At 41.0% G+C, this 24,869-nt stretch overlaps 1 protein-coding gene across 1 annotated transcript; it reads right to left on the bottom strand.

The window, feature by feature from the left end:
• Positions 1-1,879: 1,879 nt before the first annotated feature.
• On the bottom strand, positions 1,880-11,135 carry si:ch211-180f4.1 (uncharacterized protein LOC100144405 homolog). Its single transcript, XM_053318106.1, has 12 exons — positions 11,080-11,135; positions 10,626-10,767; positions 9,612-9,713; positions 8,926-9,110; positions 7,108-7,350; positions 6,897-7,019; positions 5,946-6,068; positions 4,806-5,235; positions 4,206-4,335; positions 3,177-3,370; positions 2,829-2,987; positions 1,880-2,446 (listed from the first exon to the last, which is right to left on the bottom strand). Exons 1-12 carry the CDS (start codon positions 11,133-11,135, stop codon positions 1,880-1,882), a joined length of 2,454 nt encoding a protein of 817 aa, XP_053174081.1.
• Between the last annotated feature and the right edge of the window lie 13,734 nt (positions 11,136-24,869).

Below are 24,869 nucleotides of genomic sequence, written 5' to 3'. Positions count from 1 at the left end.
ACCATGTGTGCACCATTATCCAGCTTGAAAATGCTCGTTCTTGATCATATATGTAGAGTTTTTACTTGCCTGATGACAATAAATTTGAGGCATTTTTTCTGATATTGTAATTAAAGCAACAAACAACAAAAGTAATAACCAAAAGATTTATTTTAAAAAAGTGAGCTATGTCCAAAATGTAAAAATGCATTAATCTGGGTTTAAAGTAGTGTGTCGTCTGCATACAGTGATAGAGTTTGATTTACGTCGGTGGACTGTATTGCAGGATGTTTGAGCTTTGACGGGTAAATAATGGTTAAATGAAAATGACAAATAATAAGTGAAGGAGTGGACACCCTTGTGTTTCACCCGTGTGTAAAATTAAAGCTTAATTCAACATTATTTTCATTAAACAAACTACTTTTCTATGCGTGACCTATGCTCATAAAGACAGAACATTTGAATACGGGACCTTTAAGTGCTACGCTGAAAACATTTAGAGTGAAATCTTCCACATTGCTGCCTGTGCTGAGTGTTAGTGCTGCATTCGTGTTCATCAGATGAACTAAATTACAATAATCTGATTTTTTTTTTTTTTTTTTTACAGTACGACTACTGTCAGTGTGCTTGACAGAGAGAAGAGAGAGGGAGGAGGACAGAAGAGAGAATGAAACGAGAGGAAAGAGGTGAGTAAAAACATCTGGACTCACAAGTCAACAGTTCGTTTGTACTAAAAAGTCTCTTCAGATGGCCTCATTATGGGACTCAACCCTCAGTTTGAGAAACAGATCTGAGGGAAAACAAACCCATCAACCTCTTCTGTTAATGTCCATCCATCCAATCTTGCCACAGGAAGTCCAGCTGCCCGAGTGGTGACAAAATAAAACTGACGCAAACAAAAGTAAAAGAACAAACAAACTGGTGTATTTTCAGATTTTAGCCCGTTAACCACACATCTTGCTCACTTTCTGTTGCAGATCTGTTTAAATCCTGAATATTTTAATATAATCACGTCACATCACAGTGTCAGAAAGCACCGACACCTTTAGTTTGAAACTGTGAAATGTCTCACCCACTTTTCTTTAAGAACAAAGTAATTTAAGGGAATCATGTGACAAAAATCACCTCAACCGGGCTCCTTTTGTGTCTCCATCATTGTTAATATGACTGCTTTGTTTTTATCTTATATCATTTTTATGTAATTTCAATATTTTGTTGAAGCACAATAATGTACTGAGACCTAAAACTCATCAGTGATCACAAAAGAACTCGTATAAAGTAAATATGAATTATAGTTCATGGACCTAAAAGTCACCAGAATTACAAAAACACTAATTTACTGTAATTCTCTGAAGGAAGTAGCAACACTAAGTAAAAAAAGTAAAGAAAAAGTAAACAGATTTTCATACAAATAAATGAAACCAATGTTTGTCTTAAGTAAGAAAATTAATTTAAAATCTGATTTATGATCAATAGTAATGGAAAGTAAATACTACAAATGTGCAGTTTGTGGGTCTAAAACATGAAAAAAAACACCAGAACTGTCCTTTAAGAGTGAATCTGATGGGTGTGATGTTGTGTTTTGGGCAGTTTGGAGCGTCACTGTTTTTCTCTGTCCTTCAGTCTCCTCTCTCTCTTTCTCAGCAGCCAGATGTGTTTGTCGTCGACATCTTTAAATATTTTATACCGAGTCAGCGAGTCACATTCTCTCTCTCTCCCTCTCTCTCTCTCTCTCTCTCTCTCTCCTCTCTTTCTCTCTCACTTGTTCATCCTGACACTTTCATCCATCTAGTTTCTCTTCTCCTCCTCATCATCCTCATCCCTCCCGAAACTCCCGTCGCATGTCTGTCTTTCTATTATTTAAAACGTCCCCTTCGCCTCCTCGTCCTCCCCTCTCCAGCTACCACATGTACGTCTTTGTTGTGTCGATCTGGCTTCCCGTCGCCTCCTCCTCCCTCTCCCTGCCCTGCCGCTCCTCCTCATCCTCGTCCTCCTCCTCCTTGTCGTCCTTGTCCTTCTCGGTCTCGCTCTCCCACAGCGTGATGAGCGGCGGGTACAGCTCGTTCAGGGGGATGGACATGGCGTGCTGCATGTACTTCTTCAGCGAGTGGCCGCAGGACTTGTGCTGCTGCACGCGCCGGCCCATGTAGACCACCAGCAGCGCCATGATGGACAGAGCGAACATGGAGCCCATCACGGCCGCCAGCGCCACACTGCTGCGACGCGACGCCACCAGCTCCACAGAGAAACCCGCCTCCTTAGTGGTGACGTTGAGACAGGAGGTGTGAGCAGGAGAGGAAGGGGAGGAGGAAGAGGAGGAGGGAGGGGTGGTTTCAGGGGAGGAGCTAGGGGAGGAGGAAGAGGAGGAAGTGGGTGAGGGAGGAGAGGAGGAGACGGTGAGGCAGATGTGGTACTCTGTGGCAGGGAGGAGGTGAGTCAGGTTATACTCCTGAACGTCTACGGGAACCTGGAAGACAAACACAAAAGAGAAAAACAGGATTTAAAGTCTGTGTAAAGTCAGAATAAGTTTGACATACCACAGAAAAGTGTGTTGTTAACCACCCTGCCAAATTTGAATGATTAAAAAAATCGCCAGATATATGAAATTAGGCTTCAAAGTTGTGTAAAAATCAGCCTCTTTCTCTGCTCCCAAACGCTGAAGCCCCACCCCCTACCAAGTTTCACCTGTCAATCAAAGTCGGCTACTTGCTTGGTGGCTAACTCAGCTAACTGGCTAACTGTAGACTGTAGTAGTAGTAGTGTGCCTGATATATTTATACCACTACAGCAGCAGGGGCGGGTTTATGCTATGTTAAGTGTGCAGGTGTAGCGAGGGCGGATGTGTTCACCTTGGCCGTGTAGCTGATCTGAGGGTTGTCGATGTGCACGGTGGCGCTGGTCCACCGCGGCAGAGGAAGGGCGGAGTCCTGCTGGTTCTGACCCACAGACGAAGCTCCTCCGCTGGGATACAACTTCCACTCCAACACCACCGACTGAGCGTGAACCACCTGAGCAGGAAACGTGATGAATTCATGAGAAGGAGAGTCAATCATGTTCACACAAACACACACATACGCACAAACACACACGCACACACACACATGCACACACATAAAATGATTAATTACACACAAACAGACAGAATGAAATGAGCTTTATAACAGATTACAGTGTGAACATTATAAACACAGCAGTACCTTCGCCAGCACCACCAGCGAGGCCGCAGCGCTGGACGAGTTGCCCAGCCAGAGCTGCTCTCTGCTGGGCTGGACGCCATCCCAGCTCCCCCTGCTGCCCGACCACGGAGCCAGAGAACCATGAGAGTCCACAAACACTGAGACGCTCTTTGTGTCTGCTCCCTCTATGTTCCACGCTACACAGGTATACACACCTGGATAGAGAGAGGGAGAGAGAGAGAGAGAGAGAGAGAAAGAGAGAGAGAAAGAGAGAGAGAGAGGTGTGGGGGGGGGGGATTGGTGGGGGCAGAGAGAGACAGAGAGAGAGAGAAGAACTTTAGTTATTTTCCGAAAACAAATGCATTTTTCAGTCTAAACGTGCCCAAAAACTCATGAACATTTGATATTTTATGGTCCACGGAAATGGACGTGGAAAATTGGCTCAATAGTGTCCCCTAGAAAATTTTAAAAATGAAGCCCCTCGCCCCAGATTGACGTAGACAAACGAAATTCTGAACACATATACATCATGTAAAGACACACAAAAAAGTCTCTTGGACCCATACACTAACTCCAACAGGAAGTCGCCCATTGTGAATCGATTTTGCGATTTTGGTGCCATTTTCGCGATTTCAAGGCATCGTATGTTTATGAACTCCTCCGACTTCAAATTCAGTTGTTGAATGATCTTAAGACTTTGTAGATGAAAAGTTGTCAAAATCTTACGCCTGTGTTAAAGCTGCTGGCCGTGGCGTTGTGGTGAATTTCCGGGCGGGGCAGCGAGGGCCAGTTCATCGTTCATGTTTGCAGCTTTAATTATTATTTATTACCTGCACCTGTTCTGTTGTACAGTGTTATATTTTATTCTTATTTTTCTTATCTTTGTTTTTATCTGTAATGCACCGTCAGCTGCAGCACTCCCAGTGTCATTGTATAGGTGACTGTAGAATGACAATAAAGACTATCTTTCTTATCTTATTTAATGAAAGCTGCGGACATTAAACTGTCAGATTCAACATGTGATCCTGTAGTTGTTGTATTTTTCCTGACCTGCGTCTGACGGCTCAGCGTGTTCGATCACCAGCGCTCCCGGCTCAGACACGCGGTGCTTCTTCTTCTTCCTGCTCAGGCCACGCCCCTCCTCTGATATGATTGGTGCAGCCACCGCCTCCGAGCTCACCTGACCAGGAAGATAACACGAGGAGAAATGATGACCAACCCAAAAACTCCTGAGTGTCTTTATTAGAGAACCCGAGGTCAGAGGTCATTAAACCACACACACACACGCACACATACACAGATCATACAGACACACACATGCACACACACACACACACACACACATACACACAAACGCACACACACACATAGGCACACGCAAACACACAGACAAACACACACATGCAAACACACACACAAACATACACACACACACAAAGACACACATACACAAACACACACACAAACATACACACACATACACACAAACTCACACACACACATACACACAAACGCACACACACACATACACAAAACGCACACACACACATACGCACACACACAAACACACACCAACACACAGACAAACGCACACAAACACACACACACACAGACAAACGCACACAAACACACACACACACACACACACACCTTGTCTCCAGTGGGCGTGACCCAGTAGAATTGGGGGGCGGGGTCAGCGTCCGCCCAGCACTCCAGCGTGATTGGCTGCCCGCCGCTGATGTTCATCGCCGGTGGAAACGCGTGAGCGGAGATGTGTGGCAGGCAGCTGTTGGCTCCCGCTCCTCCTCCGTCTACACCTCCCCATCCCACCGCCACCACCTCCTGCAGCTCCCGACCAATCAGGTGAGGCGGCGAGGAGCAGAGCGTGACGGAGGAGCCGAGCAGCTTGAGATGTGATTGGTTGCCGAGGTGAGGCCCCCAAGAGGAGAGACAGTCACAGCGCAGAGGGTTGGAGTGAAGAGACACCTCCTCCAGGGACGGCAAGGAGGAGAGGAGGTCACCAGAGAGGAGGCTCAGCTGGTTGTTGTTGAGGAGGAGAGTACGGAGGGAGGATAGATCACTGAGAGGGGGGAGAAGGGAGGAGGAGAGGAGAGAGGAGAGGAGGAGGAGAGGAGGGGGAGGAGAGAGGGAGGAGAGAGGGAGGAGATGGAAGGGAGAAGGGAGGAGGAGAGGAGGAGGAAGGGAGGAGAGGAGGAGAGAAGACAGGAGGAGGAAGGGAGGAGGAGAGAGGGGGAGGAGAGGAGAGGAGAGGAGGAGAGAGAAAGAGGAGGAGAGGAAAGGAGGAGCAAGGAGAGGAGAGGAAACAAGAGGAGAGGAGGAGCAAGGAGAGGAGAGGACAGAAGAGGGGGAGGAGGAGACGAGAGGAGAGAGGAGAGGAAGGGAGGAGGAGAGAAGAGGAGGAGAGAGGAGAGGAGAGGAAAGGAGGAGCAAGGAGAGGAGAGGAAACAAGAGGAGAGGAGTAGAGAGAGGAAGAGCAAGGAGAGGAGAGGACAGAATAGGGGAAGGAGAGGAGGAGACGAGAGGAGTAAGGAGGAGAGTAGAGGAGGAGAGGAAACAAGGAGAGGAGGAGAGAGGACAGAGGAAGGGAGGAGGAGCAAGGAGAGGAGAAAAGAGGGAAAGAAATTGAAAAAGTAAAATAGAGAAAAAGGAGGAAGAGGAGTTTAGATCTTCATCTTCATTTGTTATCGTGTGAAATGTATTATAAACTTTGTGATGTGATGAGACCAATTTATTGATTATTGATGATTGATGATTGATCGGAGCAGCCACCTGAAGGCCTGCGGGTCGATGTAGGACAGCCGAGGATTGTTGCACAGCTCCAGTTTGGCGATTTCTGGAAGGTTCTGGAAAGCTGATCGCTCCACCATCAGCAGCTGCTCCATGTTGTTCACACTGAGTCACAAACAGTCACACATCACAGCAGGATGTTTAGTTTAATTTATAGCATTACAGCAGAGATTAACCCTTTACATACTGTTTGGGTCAAATTTAACAGCTGAAAAAACACCACAAATGTCTTTTATTTTGAAATTTGATGACTTTTCCTAAAGTGGCCCAAAATGCACAACAATATAAATATTTAAAATTTTATATTTTTGTATAGATGCTACTAATGTTTGTCCATTGAGGCTGTTCTGTCTCAGATGATCTCCGTATCTATGTCCATGTGTTTTAGTGAAATGAATAGTTAATAGTTTTAATAAGATAGTAGTTATGAGGATTTCTTTTCATGATGTAGCAGTGAAGACTGATGGCTCTAATGGTTATACAATAAACCCCACACTTCCAGAAAGCTCTGCTTATTTTACACTTTACATATAAAATAACATTTAACCACCAAAAAGAGATGCAAAAATGACTATAAGAGACACAAATTGACTAAAGAAACCTTTAAAATACAAAAAAGAGACATAAAAAGGATTAAAAAGAGACACAATTTGACTGAAGTAACCCAAATGCTTCCAAAAAAAAATGCTTCCTAAAATCAACCTACAGTTAGTTTGAGTGACAGCTGCCATCTAGTTACCATGGTAACTTAGAGATGGAGAGACTAAAGAGACTCAAAACTACCAAAAAGAGACATTTCCATCATTATGTCTATGTTATATTTTCATGTCTGAGGTAAAATGGGACATGATATTGTGTGATAGGAGCTAAAAGATACACTCTCTCTGCTCTCTGAGAATATACTGAATATGGGCTCAGTGTGTCGTGACTCACCTGAGCTCCTCCAGGTGTTGAAGGTTCTGGAAATCTCCCTGCTGGATTCGGCTGATCGGGTTCTTGTTCAGGTCCAAGAACTTGAGGTTAGGGAGCACGCTCAGAGCGTCTCGGGGGACAGACCTGCAGGAGGACAGCGGGTCATCAGCATGTTCGCTCTGTGTCTCAGTGAGAGACGCTTACAGACCGAAGCTCCTCCGCTCGGACTCACCTGAGCCGGTTGTCGTAGAAGGAGAGACTCTCTAGGTAGTCGAGGCCCAGGAAGGCTGCGGAGGGGATAGAGGCCAGTCCCATCCCAGCCAGCACCAGACTGTGCAGCCGGGACAGAGGCAGGAAGTTCTTCTCCTCCAGACCCAGGATGGGGTTCTCCCCGATCATCAGGATCTCCAGCGAGGGAAGGGACTCGAACCAGCGGCTGTCGATCGCCACCAGACGGTTGGAGTTCAGGTGGAGCCTACAGGACAGGAAATGAGTTCAGACTTGGAGCTGAAACTTGATCCACTAACAGAGTTTTTATAACCTGACAGAGAGACTCAGTTATTTTATCCAGTGTGTAATATTTATTTAAAATGTATTAAGTATAAGCAGACGCACTGCCTCTGTTCCTGTTCATTTATTGATTAGAATATAAATGTGTTGATATGAGGAGAGAGGAGGAGAGAGGAGAGGAGAGATGAGGAGGAAGGGAGGAGGAGAGAGGAGAGGAGAGATGAGGAGAGATGAGGAGGAAGGGAGGAGGAGAGATGAGAGGAGAGATGAGGAGAGATGAGGAGAGGCGCAGTTCCATGGCACTCCTCTACAGCCAAATTTCGGGGCGTAACTCGTCCCGCAGCTTTGAGAAAACCCCAACAATATAAACATCAAAACGTGCGGCTCAATCGGGAAAGAGGTGCTATGGCTTTTGGTGTTGAAATTCAAATTTTTATGTTTTAAGTTATTCCCAAAAAAACAGGGAAAATCTCCATTGATTTTTTTTTTTAAAAGCACAAAATTTCATCTTTTTTCGGAGTCACCTAGCTCTCTCATACCTGCACGTAGAAACGTGATTCAAACTTTAAAACAGAGGAAAACTTGTGCTCTCTCCAAAACACCAAACTGTTTTTACATAACATGTAAACTTTTCAAACTATGAGCAGTCAAACGAGGAGTGGAAATCACTATTTCTTCAAAGTTAGAGTGGAAGCAGCAGTTAGCTAGAGTGTGAGAAGCAGTAAAAAATAACCTTTAATTTTTATTTTTAACTCGAGCTCACGGCCAAACCGTAAAAAGGAGACAAATAATTTTTTGTCAAAATGAAGACATAGGTGTTGGGATTCATAAAATGTGACGTTGACAGGCGGGGTCTGCACAAAATTTAAACGGGGGGGGGGGGGGTAATCCCTGTCTCGCTCCCCATTGAACCTAATGTAATCGTCTTTTTTTCCCAAAAGAATCTCACTCTGACTTCACACTGAGCTTACTCGCTCATTTTAAGGAATATCTGAATAAAATAAACACTTAAAATACTTTTTGGACAGGAGTTACGGTTTTCTCACAGTTTGCAATTGTTCGGACCTTGTCAGAAGCCAAATTCTGGGGCATTTTGAGAATTTCCAAACAGATTCTCACACATCGCCGTAGCAACCATAGGGCTTTAGCTGACCTTAGCAACCGTAGTAGGGCCTTAGCTGTCCTTAGCAACCTGTCGCTGGGCAGAAACTGAGCTACTTGTTTGTGATTGGCTAATTCCTGTCTGTCTGTTTTGCCAGTTAACTGAGCTAATTCATTTGAATGGATTAATTCATGTTTACTGTGGACAGAAAAAAATAGTGTTATAGTTTTTTATTGTATTATATGATTTGTGGTATATAAAAAGATTCAACATTTATCAATAGAAGATGAACAAAATGTACATAATATATTTCATACAACTAAGTAATTTAAAATAAAAAAGTGTAAATAAAATCTCCTCTCATAATGATTTACTTAACACTTTCATAACAGTGATTTTCCTGTCTGTGAAAAAGGAAGCAGACGGAGCGAGTCGTACCGCAGCAGGTTGGTGAGGCCGGCGAAGGCTTTGGGTCCGATGGAGGAGATGTGGTTGTGGTTTATGTAAAGCTCCTCCAGGCTGGAAAGGTTCCTCAGGCTGAAGTCCTCCAGCTCCTCGATCTTGTTCTCCTCTAGGTACAGAGTGACGAGGTGACCCAGAGAGGACAGGCCCATCGAGCTTACCTGGACACACACACACACACACACACACACACACACACACACACACACACAGCAGCGCTCATCAGAGGTTTGCTATGGTTGCGAGGGCTGGATCTCGAGGACATTGGGCAATCAACCTGTCAATCAGGACGTAGCCACGCCCTAATGCATACCCTGCTTTATCGTCACATATAAAATCAGGGAGGCCAAAATGTCCCAAATGAACATCATACTGCATTGAAGAAGGCTTTAAACTAGCGATTGAGACCATAAACACATTTTGAAAACGTTTACTTTGGTTAGAAATCAAGTGAGAAGTTGGTGAATTCTCCATTGACTTGTATAGAGACGGTCGCCCCCTGGTGGCCTTTTGATAGAATGCAGTTCTAAGTTACTTCCGTGTTGGCCTCATTTCAGAGGACCGGAGCTCCCCGCCTGTGTTTTTCTGTGTGTGTGGGTTTCTGTGTGTGTGTGTGCGTGTGTGTGTGTGTGTGTGTGTGTGTGTGTGTGCATGTGTGTTACCTGTTTGAAGTGGTTCTGTGACAGGTCGAGCTCTGTCAGGTTGGTCAGACTCAGCAGTTCAGTGGTGATGGAGGAGATGTTGTTACTCTGCAGCAGCAACACCTGAAATACACAGATTGGTTTCAACATGTGGACAAAAGTATTGGGACAGCTGGCCATTAAACCTACAGGAGCCTTTCTAACATCACATTATAAACCCAGAGGCATTAATATGGAACTGGTCCTCTCTTTGCAGCTATAACCACTTCCTCTCTTCTGCTTATTCATCCAGAGGAGCATTTGTGAGGTCAGACACTGATGTTGGATGAGAAGGTCTGGCTCACAATCTCGGTTCTAGTTCATCCCAAAGGTGTTGGATAGGGTTGAGTTAAGGGTTCTGTGCACACCAGTCAAGTTCCACACCAAACTTATCCAATCATGTCTTTATGGAGCTGGCTTTGTGCCTTGTTGTTTTATTTATTGTCATTATTTTAATTGTGTTTTGTGTATGTCATTCTGTTAATATTGCTGTGTGTGAAGCACCTTGCAATTTTGGTTTTGAAAGGTGCTATAGAAATGAAGTTAATTATTATTATTAGAAATAAAAGATGAAGATTATTATTATTATTATTATTATTGTTGTTGTTGTTGTTGCTGTTATTATGAAGCTCCCGGCTCAGTTTCTGTGCTGATGTTATTGTAAGAGGAAGTTGCCAATGCTCTGTTGACCCAACACTGCTGTTACTAAACACTTCCACTTTTCAATAAAACCACTTACAGCTGATTATGGAATATCTAAGCAATGATAACATTTCACAAACTGACTTCTTGCACAGTTGGTGACAGGACCATGCTTTAATATACTGGGTTATTCAAAATGATCTTTCACTGATGTTTGTAAATGCAGACTGCATGGCTGTTTGATTTTATACACCTGTGGCAATGAATGAAACACCTGATTTTAATGAGTAAGAGGTGCATCCCAATACTTTAGTCTTTAGAGTGTATTTACAGCTCAACAGGTGAGAGTGTTACCTGTGTGTGAGCAGAGATGTTCGCTGGGACTCTCTGCAGGTGGAGCTCGTTGCAGTCGACGGTCCTCGCCTGGTGATAAACGGACTGAGGCGTGTACCAGGGTCGCGTCTCACACACACACTGCAGAGGACATAGCACGGCACCACCTGCAGGACACACACGCACGCGCACACACACACACACACACACACACACACACAGACACACACACACACACACAGAAATGTAGCGCAACACACACATAAACACACACACACACACACACAGAAAAACACACATAAACAAACCCAAAGACACAGAAACACACAAACACACATAGAAACACACACACACACACACACATACACACACACAAAACCTATTTTTAAAAACTGATGACCCAAAAAACAAAAAAATAAAAATGCACAGCTTTTACAACTGTCAATCACCTTGGCTGGCCACGCCCACTCCCCCATGCACTGATGACATCATCAGGGAGGAGAGGAGCACAAAGAAGACTGCAGATCCCATGGTGCACTGGGGCTGGGAGCAGAGCAGAGAGGAAGTGTTGACTAAGTGTTTCGTTGGCGATGACTTCCTCCGTCAGGTTGAAAGGAGGCGAGTCACATCTGCTGCTGTACGGAAACACACAGAGGACAAACATGAGACTAATTATGACTTTTATAATCTTTCATTTCAACAGAGGATAAGATTTGTTTCATAATTAAATTAGATGGGTGTTAGTTAAATTTAAAGACCATATTCTCAACTTTTCTGTCACTAATCACTATTTCTTTTTTTTCATTTATGTTGCTGATTTTTTCCACTTCTGACACAGTTTGGACTCACTTCACTTTTTGATTTTGATGATAAAACTGGGGCTCATGGGTTTTGTAGTATTTAGTGGTATTCCCTGATTTGTCAGCTGTTGCTATGTTTATATTTGGCCTCTAGTTTAACATAATATTTACTAAGATTGTTGCATTTACGCAGACTCAGAACTATAATGATTGCAGCTCAACAACTTAGCTTCTTGTAGCCATCCTTCACCAAGCACATAAAGTAATACTGAACATTAGAGGAGGTTTTAAAGAAACATACGCCTCACTTTTCTTATACAAAGATATTCAATAATCACTAAATAAAAACAGGTTGCACCATATAAGGTAGTTTTTAGAGATCACTAACTAATAACGAAACATTTACACCCACTAACTGGAAAAATTGCAAAATATATGAAAATAGGCTTCAAAGTTGTGTAAAAATCAGCCTCTTTCTCTGCTCCCAAACGCTGGGGGCGTGGCCGCCGAGTCCGCTGAAGCCCTGCCCCCTACCAAGTGTCACCTGTCAATCAAAGTCACCACCTCTACCAGAAACATGGACGCTACACCTGAGAGCTTTCTGCTGCTAGCTCAGCTGCTAGCTTGGTAGCTAACTCGGCGGCTAGCTCTGCGGCTAACTCAGCTAACTGGCTAACTGTAGACTGTAGTAGTAGTAGTGTGCTGAATGTATTTATACCTCTACAGCAGCAGGGGCGGGTTTATGCTAATCACTAAATCCTGAACACAGAAATGTTGAAACACAGTTTGTGAAGCCTAGCTCCACAATTCAAATCTAAATGGTTGAAATGCTTTTTACACCTTTTTTAGAAATACATTTATGACCTATTTAATGTGTTTAGAAGAAAATGTCTGAATTCACTTTACACAGTCTTTAAACTCATAACTTTGTGGGAAATTTGGATTTGTCACTGTGTGGAAACATCTGTATTCAGCCGTGTTTCTCGTGTGTCTGAAATCCTGTAATAATAGTTCAGTTACATAATAAACTGTGAAAGTGGCCACGTAGCTAGCTGTCTGCCTGACAAAAAAGGAACAATGTAAATTGGTGGCAGATTGTTTTTCTGTTCTTTATCCTTTTCTGTGGCAGAACGGTAACTACAGGAATAGTTGGTTAAAAACAATAACATATCCAAAAAGTAATCATGTACTCTAACCCATTACCCCCAACACTGGATGTCACAGTATGTTATATTCATGTAGCGCTCAGCCCTGAGAATGAGAGCGAGAGAAGGCAGGAAGCCATGTTGAAATGAAGACTTGCAACTTAGTTGAGCAATGCAGAACTTAAAGTGAGGAACTTCAAAGGTTGGAGGTGCATTAGACGGAAGATACTGAAGTCATAGCAGCAGTTTTCAGCAGTTTAAGGATTTTTCTTCATCAGAAACAACTTCAGAATGAATATCCAGCCTGTTCTGCTCTTCTGCTTCTTATCAGGTGAGGACCGATTACCCGACTGTGTTGTTGCTGAGTAAAATGTGTTGCAGTGTGTAAAGGTGTCACTGGTGTTACACAGTGTTGGAGCATATACTGATAACATGACTTGACCAATGTCTCCACTGTAGTTTTGCCTTAAAAAAACCTTAATTTAAACTTAATAATGACCCAATTTTTGCGTATCAGAACCCAAGTGAAATAAAAAGCGAGTTACAAATACTTCTGTCGTCAACGGATGCTTCAGTTATCAACAGTGTCTGCTCTGTGACCATCAGAAGAGAGAGGCAATTTCCACAAGATCGATCTCAATTACTTATAACTTAAAGACTGCCGCTGTCCCCTAGTTGCTGTGATGTTTCAGTATTTACAGTACAAACTGAGCCGACCCACAGCAGCACGTTCAAGCAGAGACTCAGTATGAGCACACATATGAAGCCTAAAAGATTCACTAACTTTTTTCCACTGGATGTGAACAGAGGATGAAGCTTTGTTTGACTCTGGGACAGACACAGAGTTTAGGGACAGCGTGCTTGGTGAGACTTATGAAGAGTTTTTGGGGCTCCAGTGAGCATACAGCTGATCACTGTATATTATATTGTATTTAAATCTCTCTACATGTCAATAAGGAAGGCCAAAAATTATGAAAACTACAATCACCATGGCAATGTTAGTTAATCACATTGTGAAACACACTGACAGTGTTTGCAACATAACAGGAAAGGGTAGAGTGACAGTTTTTCGGATGAAATTACATCATCAGTGTTGGTAATAACGGCCCCATGAACCGGTTTCCTCCATTGTTACGGTACATCTTAAATACTGATGATGTTCTTGCGGATGGTTTCACAAGTTTTTCTGAGGTATTATATCCTTTGTAACTGCTTATTACCTTTTCTGTGCCATTAACACAAACTTTTACCATGTATGTTATGCAATGTTATTAAGTAAGATATTACGGTTTACAGAGTAAGTGAACTGTATTACAAAGTCCTTACCACATCCTGTTACATCCACAGCACAGTCATCGTATCAAACCTGACCCATACTAGATAAACCGTTGTGATTCATTAGGACAAAGAACAAAGATGTAGTTTTTCACAGACTTCCAACTTTTCTGTTGTGAAGTTAAAAAAATGATTTTAAGTAATTGGTTTTGTTAGGGCCCGAGCACTGACCAGTGCGAAGCCCTGTTGTTTCTGTAAACCGACATGCATGGGGTGGCGAGGGCCTGTTCATCGCTGCTTGCAGCTTTAATTTTCATCGTTATCACATTCTAATGAACGTTTTTTAAATCACTTTATGTATGTATTTTGATATCTGCATTCTTTTATGTTATTCCTATGATGTGTGTGTGTGTGTTTGCGTGTGAGTGTGTTGCCTCATGTGAGTGGTGTAGTACATGGTCCCTGATATAAATACATTTAATTTAAAAAACAAAAGAAAACAAATAAAATATTTGAAACATTCAAATCAAATCAAATCAAATCATCAGAAAAATGTGAGAGTTTATGCTGCATCCATCGAGTCCTTCCTGACAGAATAAATCAAGTCAAATCACAGACTGGTTGAACTGGGCAGCTCCCAGTGTGACTCTGTGGATCAGTGTGGAAATGTTCATTATTGATTGTTGATTTGTTTTTTCCAACAGTGCTGCAGGATGGAAACATTGGTCTCATCAATGCACAAATCCCCGTTTATACAGGAACTGAAGGACAAAATATCACAGCTACATGTAACTTTGGGACGACTGGAAGCACAAAGTACATCTGCGAGGACGAATGTGAACAATATCTTCTAGAAATGACCGATGTCACTGCTAAAAATGAGAGATTCAAGATGGATTATGTAACAACACCTACAGGAAGTCGTCTGGATGTGACCATCACAGAGCTGAGCAAATCTGACTCTGGACGTTACAGGTGTGGTTTGCACAGTGACGATTCAAGTCCATACCAGAGATTTCAGATCAACGTCAGAGATGGTGAGTTTCTACTGAAAGTCATGAAAGTGTTTCTTCATGTGTCTGGAGGTCAGAGGAAACATTTTTCTGACTGCAGCTGATATTTCAATAACCTGATATTTGGTCTAATAATCACTGTGAAGATTGATACAGTCAGTGTTCATTTACTGTCTCAGTGTTTTTAGGAATGAAAATTATAAACTGACTATTTCAATTTAATGTTACCATTGTTTATAAGCAGCCGGTCAGCTAAAGGAGCATTTTATTTCTCTCATCAGGATTTATTTTGTATCAGTGTGTTTCTTTTTTATTGTTCACAGCTCTGTAAACTTCAAAACCAAAGTTGAGTCTCAGTCTCTTTTTTTTTAACATCTTTCTCATCAGCTTTCACAACAACAACACAGAGTTTCAGAGGAAGCACCACAGCTTCATCTTCCACTAAAACCACCAACCAGCAGCAAACTGAGACAACAGCTGGAGGTTCAGGTACATTTACCTTCACTTTTAAGGAGAAGCTCAATAAGACAGTTACATTATTGATTCCGCTTATTGGTACGAAATGTGTTATTCAAACATAACTATCACTGTTACTTTGGAACGTCTAACATTACATCTAATTGTTTTGGAGGTCTTTGGTTATTTTTGGGAGGCCACTCTCCCAAATCGATATTTTCCTCTGGTGGACAAACTATATACCGGGGTTCCTGTTTCTAAAATACATGGGACATATCTATGGTTTTTCTGAAATGTAATTTCAATAATCAGTTTTGAAACTTGAGTTTTATCATGCTTTTGATATCTTGTATACTTGTTTAGAAAGTTTATTTTAATTTTTCATGGTTCAGGGTTCAATAAACATGTTTCTGATTCTGACTTTATAAACTGCAGTAGCTCCCCTACTACAGCAGTTTGAACTAGTTTCAACACTGTGTTTCTCATCCAGGTATGATCTTGTATCTGGCTGTTCCTTTGACTGTGGTTATTTCTGTGACTGTGGCTGTTTCTGTGACTGTGGTTGTCCTGTTGGCTGTTTTTCTACCGCTCCTGTACAAATGGAAGAAAAGAAGCTCTAATGGTGAGTTACCTTCCTATTCTAACTCTTTCAATAATTACAAATGAAGAGCAATGAAAACACCTTTGTTGTTCTTTGTCTTCCACAGATGTGAACAGCAGGGGCCATTTAACCAACATAAACATGGAGGTGACTTTATTACTTTGCATCATGGTATCTCTGCTCAAAATGTTTAAATAACAGAAGAGAGTCTGGGCTGTTAAAATGGCTGCTTATCTCATGTATGTAATCATTCCTCATCACTTTGGTAAATTGTACTGTTGTTTTTTTCAGTCTGTCGTCTATGATGACTGTGTTCCAGTCTCCACATTGGGAGAGTGTGACTACCACAGCGTCAATCCATCCTTCAACTACGAGACCCTCAATCCAGCCACCATGTCTCCTGACCAGACGTACGCCACACTCAGACAGGAAATATGATACTTGTTTTGGATTTGGATAAATCATACCACAAAGAATATAGCTGTGGTTTATTTTGAGCACATCTTCCTGCTTTATTATCTCAAATATCATCCACTGATCTCCCATGTTGTCTCTAATCTCCACTAAAGGAACACACCACCATATTCAGTTGTATGCGGACGATGTTTTATTGTATATTGACAATCCGCTGTAATGTATCCCATAAATACTGTCTGTTTCTGAGCATTACATCAAAGTTTCCAGTTTTAAAATAAACTGGCAGAAATCAGCTCTGTTGCCACTAAATCAGCAATGTGTTAATACCCCTGTCGCTAACCCGGGATTTCCACCGGGTCCATCAGCGGTGCGTAACGGCCGTGACACGGTTTAGCTTGGTCGTCTGCCCGGGCACGTTACTGCAGCGGAGCTCTGGGAGAGAAATCTGCCTTTTAAAATGAAGTTGCACTGTTAATGCAGTAATTACGACAGCCCAATCAAATCCAAACAAGTGCCTTTAGTCTATCGTATTTACTGTAGTAGCAGCACAACTAAACGGCCCGATTTTGTTAACTTGCTCAAATTTAGTTGATTTGATAATTTGATGTTTGTGCTTATATCATGTGTCAGTAGCTACGTAGCTAGATGGAGTCTTTATCTGTTTTAATTGTGTTTGTTGCTGAAATATGATCAGGAGGCTGCACGGGTTGTTTTATTTTAAAAATGGAAGTTTTATTATGCCGATTCTGTGTCTGACTTCCCGTCTGCTTTGTTGAGCTTGTTGCGATTTAGAAGCAGCTCCATTGATTAGAGTGGCAGCGATCAGCTCTGGTGACTGCAGCCCGCTGACGAACCCGGTGGAAATTGGACTTAATAGATGTGGTTTATTTTGAGGACATCTTCCTTCTTTAATATCAAAAATATCCTGATCTATTGCCTGTACCTTTTTATATTTGTTGTATTGTTTCTGTTGTTGATCTGTCACATGCATCATTGTTTTAATACTATGCTCTATACCTACTGTACATTCATATATAGTACTGCTGTACAATATGTAAAACTGTCTTTGTGAATGGATTTAAAAAGTAACAAATCCATTTCAACACATCACAAATTAATTTGCATAATAGTAATCAACTTTTATCAGCTTTTTGCAGAGATGCACTTTTCTTTTACAAATAAATAACTGAGGGAGTTTGTGTTGGTATTCTTTCTTGTGCTACAGATTGTCAAACTATGTAAGATTTGTTTTTTAGAGCAATAATTTATTAGCTGACAACCATTTCTATAATGTCACAGTCAGATTGCAGAGCTGCTTAAAATTGTGATGATTAAATCTTCATACAGGGAAAAGTGGCTGGTGGTTGGAGTTCATTGAGAAATTAAAACGCACTTGGAAGAAAACATAAATGCTTTCAATCCTATTCAGAACATGAAGCACTTCAGCCCCTGGTGGCCAAAATGAGTATTACAACAAAAACATACAAAACAAACGAATCACCTGGCTAAACTTTCTTCCCACCTGTTCCACAGATGAAAAGGAAATTAAGAACTTTATACTATAAAATGGATAATCAGTTGTTTTTTCCTAATCAGTGAGAATTATTGATCAATCTAACACCAAGTCCATACACAGTAATTAAGGATTTATTTGTAGTAATGTACAATATGGCCAGGGTTGTGAAGGTTACTATGAAAATGTAATAGGTCACAGATTACTAGTTACTCTATTTAACATGTAATAAGTAATGTAACTATTTCAATTACTTAATCACATTTTCTAACCAATGTATTCAGATGTTAGGGTAAGTGTTCCCATTAAGCACCAAAATCTAAGTCCAACTGTTTTTCATGGCTACTGACATTTAAGCCCATGTGTGCTCCAAATAAGCCCGTATCATGATTTATTTACTAAATATAAAACAATATTGATTTCAAAGAATTAAAAACAGTAATATATGTATTCAGTAACATGTTCAGCACAAAGAGGACTGCAGTTCCCATGGTGCACTGGGGCTTGGAGCAGAGCAGAGAGGAAGTGTTTTGGTGACGATAACTTCCTCCGTCAGGTCGAAAGGAAGACGATGCAAATTGGTGGCAGATTTTTCTGTTCTTGTGGCAGAACGGTAGCTACAGGAATAGTTGGTTAAAAATAATAACAGATCAAAAAAGTAATCAAGTACTCTAACCCATTACCCCCCAACACTGGATGTCACAGTATGTTATATTCATGTAGCGCTCAGCCCTGAGAATGAGAGCGAGAGAAAACAGGAAGTCATGTTGAAATGAAGACTGGCAACTAAGTTGAGCAATAAGGGACTGAAAGTGAGGAACTTCGAAGGTTGGAGGTGTATTAGACGGAAGATACTGAAGTCATAGCAGCAGTTTTCAGCAGTTTAAGGATTTTTCTTCATCAGAAACAACTTCAGAATGAATATCCAGCCTGTTCTGCTCTTCTGCTTCTTATCAGGTGAGGACCGATTACCCGACTGTGTTGTTGCTGAGTAAAATGTGTTGCAGTGTGTAAAGCTGTTACTGGTGTTACACTGTGTTGGAGCATATACTGATTACATGACTTGACCAATGTCTCCACTGTAGTTTTGCCTTAAAAAAAACTTAATTAAAACTTAATAATGACCCAATTTCAGCGCCCACGTGAAATAAAAAGCGAGTTACAAATACTTCTGTCGTCAGTCAACGGACGCTTCAGTTATCAACAGTGTCTGCTCTGTGACCATCAGAAGAGAGAGGCAATTTGCACAAGATCGATCTCAATTACTTATAACTTAAAGGCTGCCGCTGTCCCCTAGTTGCTGTGATGTTTCAGTATTTACAGACCAAACTGAGCCGACCCACACGAGCATGTTGAAGCAGAGACTCAGTATGAGCACACATCTGAAGCCTAAAAGATTCACTAACTTTTTTCCACTGGGTGTGAACAGAGGATGAAGCTTTGTTTGACTCTGGGACAGACACAGAGTTTAGGGACAGCGTGCTTGGTGAGACTTATGAAGAGTTTTTGGGGCTCCAGTGAGCATACAGCTGATCACTGTATATTATATTGTATTTAAATCTCTCTACATGTCAATAAGGAAGGCCAAAAATGATGAAAACTACAATCACCATGGCAATGTTAGTTAATCACATTGTGAAACACACTATGAAGGTGTTGGCAACATAACAGGAAAGGGTAGAGTGACAGTTTTTCGGCTGAAATTACATCATCAGTGTTGGTAATGACGGCCCCATGAACCGGTTTCCTCCATTATTACGGTACATCTTAAATTCTGATGATGTTCTTGCGGATGGTTTCACAAGTTTTTCTGAGGTATTATATCCTTTGTAACTGCTTATTACCTTTTCTGTGCCGTTAACACAAACTTTTACCATGTATGTTATGCAATGTTATTAAGTAAGATATTACTGTTTACAGAGTAAGTGAACTGGTATTACGAAGTCCTTACCACATCCTGTTACATCCACAGCACAGCCATCGTATCAAACCTGACCCATACTAGATAAACCGTTGTGATTCATTAGGACAAAGAACAAAGACGTAGTTTTTCACAGACTTCCAACTTTTCTGTCGTGAAGTTAAAAAAATGATTTTAAGTAATCAGTCTTGTTAGGGCCCGAGCACTGACCAGTGCGAAGCCCTGTTGTTTCTGTAAACCGACATGCATGGGGTGGCGAGGGCCTGTTCAGCGCTGCTTGCAGCTTTAATTTTCATTATTATCACATTCGTTTTTTAAATCACTTTATGTATGTATTTTGATTTCTACATTCTGTTATATGTGATTCCTATGATGTGTGTGTTTGTGTGTGTGTTGACTTATATGAGTGGTGTTAGGTTTTACTGTGTTTTATTGTTTCCTTTACCAGCCCAGTGACTGCAGATGGAAATTAGCTGTCAGCTAAATCTGCTGCAGAGCATCTTTTCTCTTTTTGAGATTAATGTTTTTTTGTAGAACATGGTCCCTGATATAAATACATTTAATTAAAAAACAAAAGAAAACAAATAAAATATTTTAAACATTCAAATTAAATCAAATCATCATAAAAATGTGAGAGTTTATGCTGCATCCATCGAGTCCTTCCTGACAGAATAAATCAAGTCAAATCACAGACTGGTTGAACTGGGCAGCTCCCAGTGTGACTCTGTGGATCAGTGTGGAAATGTTCATTATTGATTGTTGATTTGTTTTCCAACAGTGCTGCAGGATGGAAACATTGGTCTCATCAATGCACAAATCCCCAGTTTTACAAGAACTGAAGGAGAAAGTATCACAGTTCAATGTTTCTTTACTGAGACTGGAAGGGGGAAGTACTTCTGTAAGGACGAATGTGAAAGCCCTCTTATAATGTATGGTGACAGAGCTCAAAGTGGCAGATACAGCATGAGATATGTAACAACACCTACAGGAAGTCGTCTGGATGTGACCATCACACAGCTGAGAAAATCTGACTCTGGACGTTACAGGTGTGGTTTGAACAGTTACCGTTCGGGTCCATACCAGCAGTTTGAGCTCAACGTCAGAGATGGTGAGTTTCTACTGAAAGTCATGAAAATGTTTCTTCATGTGTCTGGAGGTCAGAGGAAACATTTTTCTGACTGCAGCTGATATTTTAATAACCTGATATTTGGTCTAATAATCACTGTGAAGATTAATACAGTCAGTGTTCATTTACTGTCTCAGTGTTTTTAGGAATAAAAATAATAAACTGATCATTTTAATTTAATGTTGCCATCGTTTATAAGCAGCCGGTCAGCTAAAGGAGCGTTTTATTTCTCTCATCAGGATTTATTTTGTATCAGCGTGTTTCTTTTTTATTGTTCACAGCTCCGCCCCCTTCAAAACCAAAGTTGAGTCTCAGACCTTTTTTTTTAACATCTTTCTCATCAGCTTTCACAACAACAACACAGAGTTCCAGAGGAAGCACCACAACTTCATCTTCCAAGCAAGCTAAGACAACAGCTGGAGGTTCAGGTACATTTACCTTCACTATTAAGGAGAAGCTCAGTAAGACAGAGCACTCTCCTAGATGAGTTACATGTGATTTTTTCCAGCGGTGCTAGAGATGGGAACTGATAAGATTTTATTGATACCAATGCCATTATTGATTCTGCTTATTGGTCTGATATGTGTCAAACATAACTATCACTGTCACTTTGGGACGTCTAACATTATATCTAATTGTTTTGGAGGTCTTTGGTTATTTTTGGGAGGCCACTCTCCCAAATCAATATTTCCTTAAACTATATACCGGGGTTCCTGTTTCTAAAATACATGGGACATATTTATGGTTTTGCTGAACTGTAATTTCAGTCATCAGTTTTGGAACTTGATTTTTATCATGCTTTTGATATCTTGTATACTTGTTTAGAAAGTTTAAGTTTAATTTTTCATGGTTCAGGGTTCAATAAACACGTTTCTGATTCTGACTTTATAAACTGCAGTAGCTCCCCTACTACAGCAGTTTGAACTAGTTTCAACACTGTGTTTCTCATCCAGGTGGGATCTTGTATCTGGCTGTTTCTGTGACTGTGGTTATTATCCTGTTGGCTGTTTTTCTGCCGCTCCTGTACAAATGGAAGAAAAGAAGAAGCTCTAATGGTGAGTTACCTTCCTATTCTAACTCTTTCAATAATTACAAATGAAGAGCAATGAAAACACCTTTGTTGTTCTATGTCTTCCACAGATGTGAACAGCAGGGGCCATTTAACCGACATAAACATGGAGGTGACTTTATTACTTTACATCATGGTATCTGTGCTCAAAATGCTTAAATAACAGAAGAGAGTCTGGCCTGTTAAAATGGCTGTGTATCTCATGTATGTAATCATTCCTCATCACTTTGGTAAATTGTACTGTTGTTTTTTTTTCAGTCTGTCTTCTATGAGAACTCTGCTCCAGTCTCCACATTGGGAGAGTCTGGCTATGACAATCCATCCTTCAACTACGAAACCCTCAATCCATCCTCCACCTACGAGACCCTCAATCCAGCCACCATGTCTCCTGACCAGACGTATGCCACACTCAGACAGGAAATATGATACTTGTTTTGGATTTGGATAAATTATACCACAAATAATATAGTTGTGGTTTATTTTGAGGACATCTTCCTGCTTTAATATCTAAAATATCATCCACTGTTCTCCCATGTTGTCTCTAATCTCCACTAAAGGAACACACCACCATATTCAGTTGTATGCGGACGATGTTTTATTGTATATTGACAACCGACTGTAATGTATCCCATAAATACTGTCCGTTTCTGAGCATTACAACAAACTTTCCGGTTTTAAAATAAACTGGCAGAAATCAGCTCTGTTGCCACTAAATCAGCAATGTGTTAATACCCCTGTCGCTAACCCGGGATTTCCACCGGGTCCATCAGCGGTGCGTAACAGCCGTGACACGGTTTAGCTTGGTCGTCTGCCCGGGCGCGTTACTGCAGCGGAGCTCTGGGAGAGAAATCTGCCTTTTAAAATGAAGTTGCACTGTCAATACAGTAATTACGACAGTCCATTAAAATCCAAACAAGTGCCTTTAGTCTACCGTATTTACTGTAGTAGCAGCACAACTAAACGGCACGATTTTGTTAACTTGCTCAAATTTAGTTGATTTGGTAATTTGATGTTTGTGCTTATATCATGTGTCAGTAGCTACGTAGCTAGATGGAGTCTTTATCTGTTTTAATTGTGTTTGTTGCTGAAATATGATCAGGAGGCTGCACGGGTTGTTTTATTTTGAAAAATGGAAGTTTTATTATGCCGATTCTCTGTCTGACTTCCTGTCTGCTTTGTTGAGCTTGTTGCGATTTAGAAGCAGCTCCATTGATTAGAGTGGCAGCGATCAGCTCTGGTGACTGCATCCCGCTGACGAACCCAGTGGAAATTGGACTTAATAGATGTGGTTTATTTTGAGGACATCTTCCTTCTTTAATATCTAAAATATCCTGATCTATTGCCTGCACCTTTTTATATTTCTGTTAATATTTTTTTCTAATTTACTTAATTTGTTGTATTGTTTCTGTTGTTGATCTGTCACATGCATCATTGTTTTAATACTATGCTCTTTACCTACTGTACATTCATATATAGTACTGCTGTACTATATGTAAAACTGTCTTTGTGAATGGATTTAAAAAGTAACAAATCTATTTCAACACATCACAAATTAATTTGAATAATAGTAATCAACTTTTATCAGCTTTTCACAGAGATGCACTTTTCTTTTACAAATAAATAACTGAGGGAGTTTGTGTTGGTATTCTTTCTTGTGCTACAGATTGTCAAACTATATAAGATCTGTTTTATAGAGCAATAATTTATTAGCTGACAACCATTTCTATAATGTCACAGTCAGATTGCAGAGCTGCTTAAAATTGTGATGATTAAATCTTCATACAGGGAAAAGTGGCTGGTGGTTGGAGTTCATTGAGAAATTAAAACGCACTTGGAAGAAAACATAAATGCTTTCAATCCTATTCAGAACATGAAGCACTTCAGCCCCTGGTGGCCAAAATGAGTATTACAACAAAAACTTACAAAACAAACGAATCACCTGGCTAAACTTTCTTCCCACCTGTTCCACAGATGAAAAGGAAATTAAGAACTTTATACTATAAAATGGATAATCAGTTGTTTTTTCCCAATCAGTGATAATTATTGATCAATCTAACACCAAGTCCATACACAGTTATTAAGGATTTATTTGTAGTAATGTACAATATGGCCAGGGTTGTGAAGGTTACTATGAAAATGTAATAGGTCAGCAATATATGTATTAATATAATATATGTATTCAGTAACATGTTAAATATTTCAAAATGAGGAAAAACCCTCCTGAGTAAAATATTAAAGGTCTGAATTCAGATGTTTCTCAGTAATTGTAATAGATTACACTTACATTTATTTTGTAGATAAAATTAAGTAATGTTACATGTCACTAGTTACTCTCCAACACTGTATGTATTTCTCCTCTGCCTGCAATTTATCATCATGTTGTGTTCAGGACACTTATGGGCTTCAGCCTTTGGGCGTTAAAACCATAGACTGTATAAAAGAAATGGACGTAACATCCGTGACGTCACCCATTGGTTTGTGGACTGCTGCTCAGAAGCCAAAAGTTTCAAATCTAGGCAGCGCCATCTTGAAAATTTCAGGTGCATGCTGGGAAAAATAAAAACATGGATTCTACTTATATGGGCATGAGGCGGGGCCATGGGCGGAGCGGGGAGGTTGCTATGGTTACGAGGGCTGGATCTCGAAGACATTGGTCAATCAACCTGTCAATCAGGACGTAGCCACGCCCTAATGCATACCCTGCTTTATCGTCACATATAAAATCAGGGAGGCCAAAATGTCCCAAATGAACATCATACTGCATTGAAGAAGGCTTTAAACTAGCGATTGAGACCATAAACACATTTTGAAAACGTTTACTGAGGTTAGAAATCAAGTGAGAAGTTGGTGAATTCTCCATTGACTTGTATAGAGACGGTCGCCCCCCTGGTGGCCTTTTGATAGAATGCAGCTCTAAGTTACTTCCTGG

This window comes from Scomber japonicus, chromosome 4, assembly GCF_027409825.1.
Source record: "Scomber japonicus isolate fScoJap1 chromosome 4, fScoJap1.pri, whole genome shotgun sequence".
NCBI lineage: Eukaryota > Metazoa > Chordata > Actinopteri > Scombriformes > Scombridae > Scomber > Scomber japonicus.
The sequence above is the reverse complement of the archived record's forward strand: the minus strand, read 5'-3'. Positions and strand labels throughout refer to the sequence as shown.

Coding starts and splice junctions, on each gene's coding strand:
- si:ch211-180f4.1 (XM_053318106.1), bottom strand. CDS start 11,135: ATGGGATCTGCAGTCTTCTTTGTGCTCCTCTCCTCCCTGATGATGTCA. Junction 4,336..4,805: donor TCACGCCCACTGGAGACAAG/GTGTGTGTGTGT, acceptor CTTCCTGGTCAG/GTGAGCTCGGAGGCGGTGGC. Junction 2,447..2,828: donor AGATCAGCTACACGGCCAAG/GTGAACACATCC, acceptor TTTGTCTTCCAG/GTTCCCGTAGACGTTCAGGA.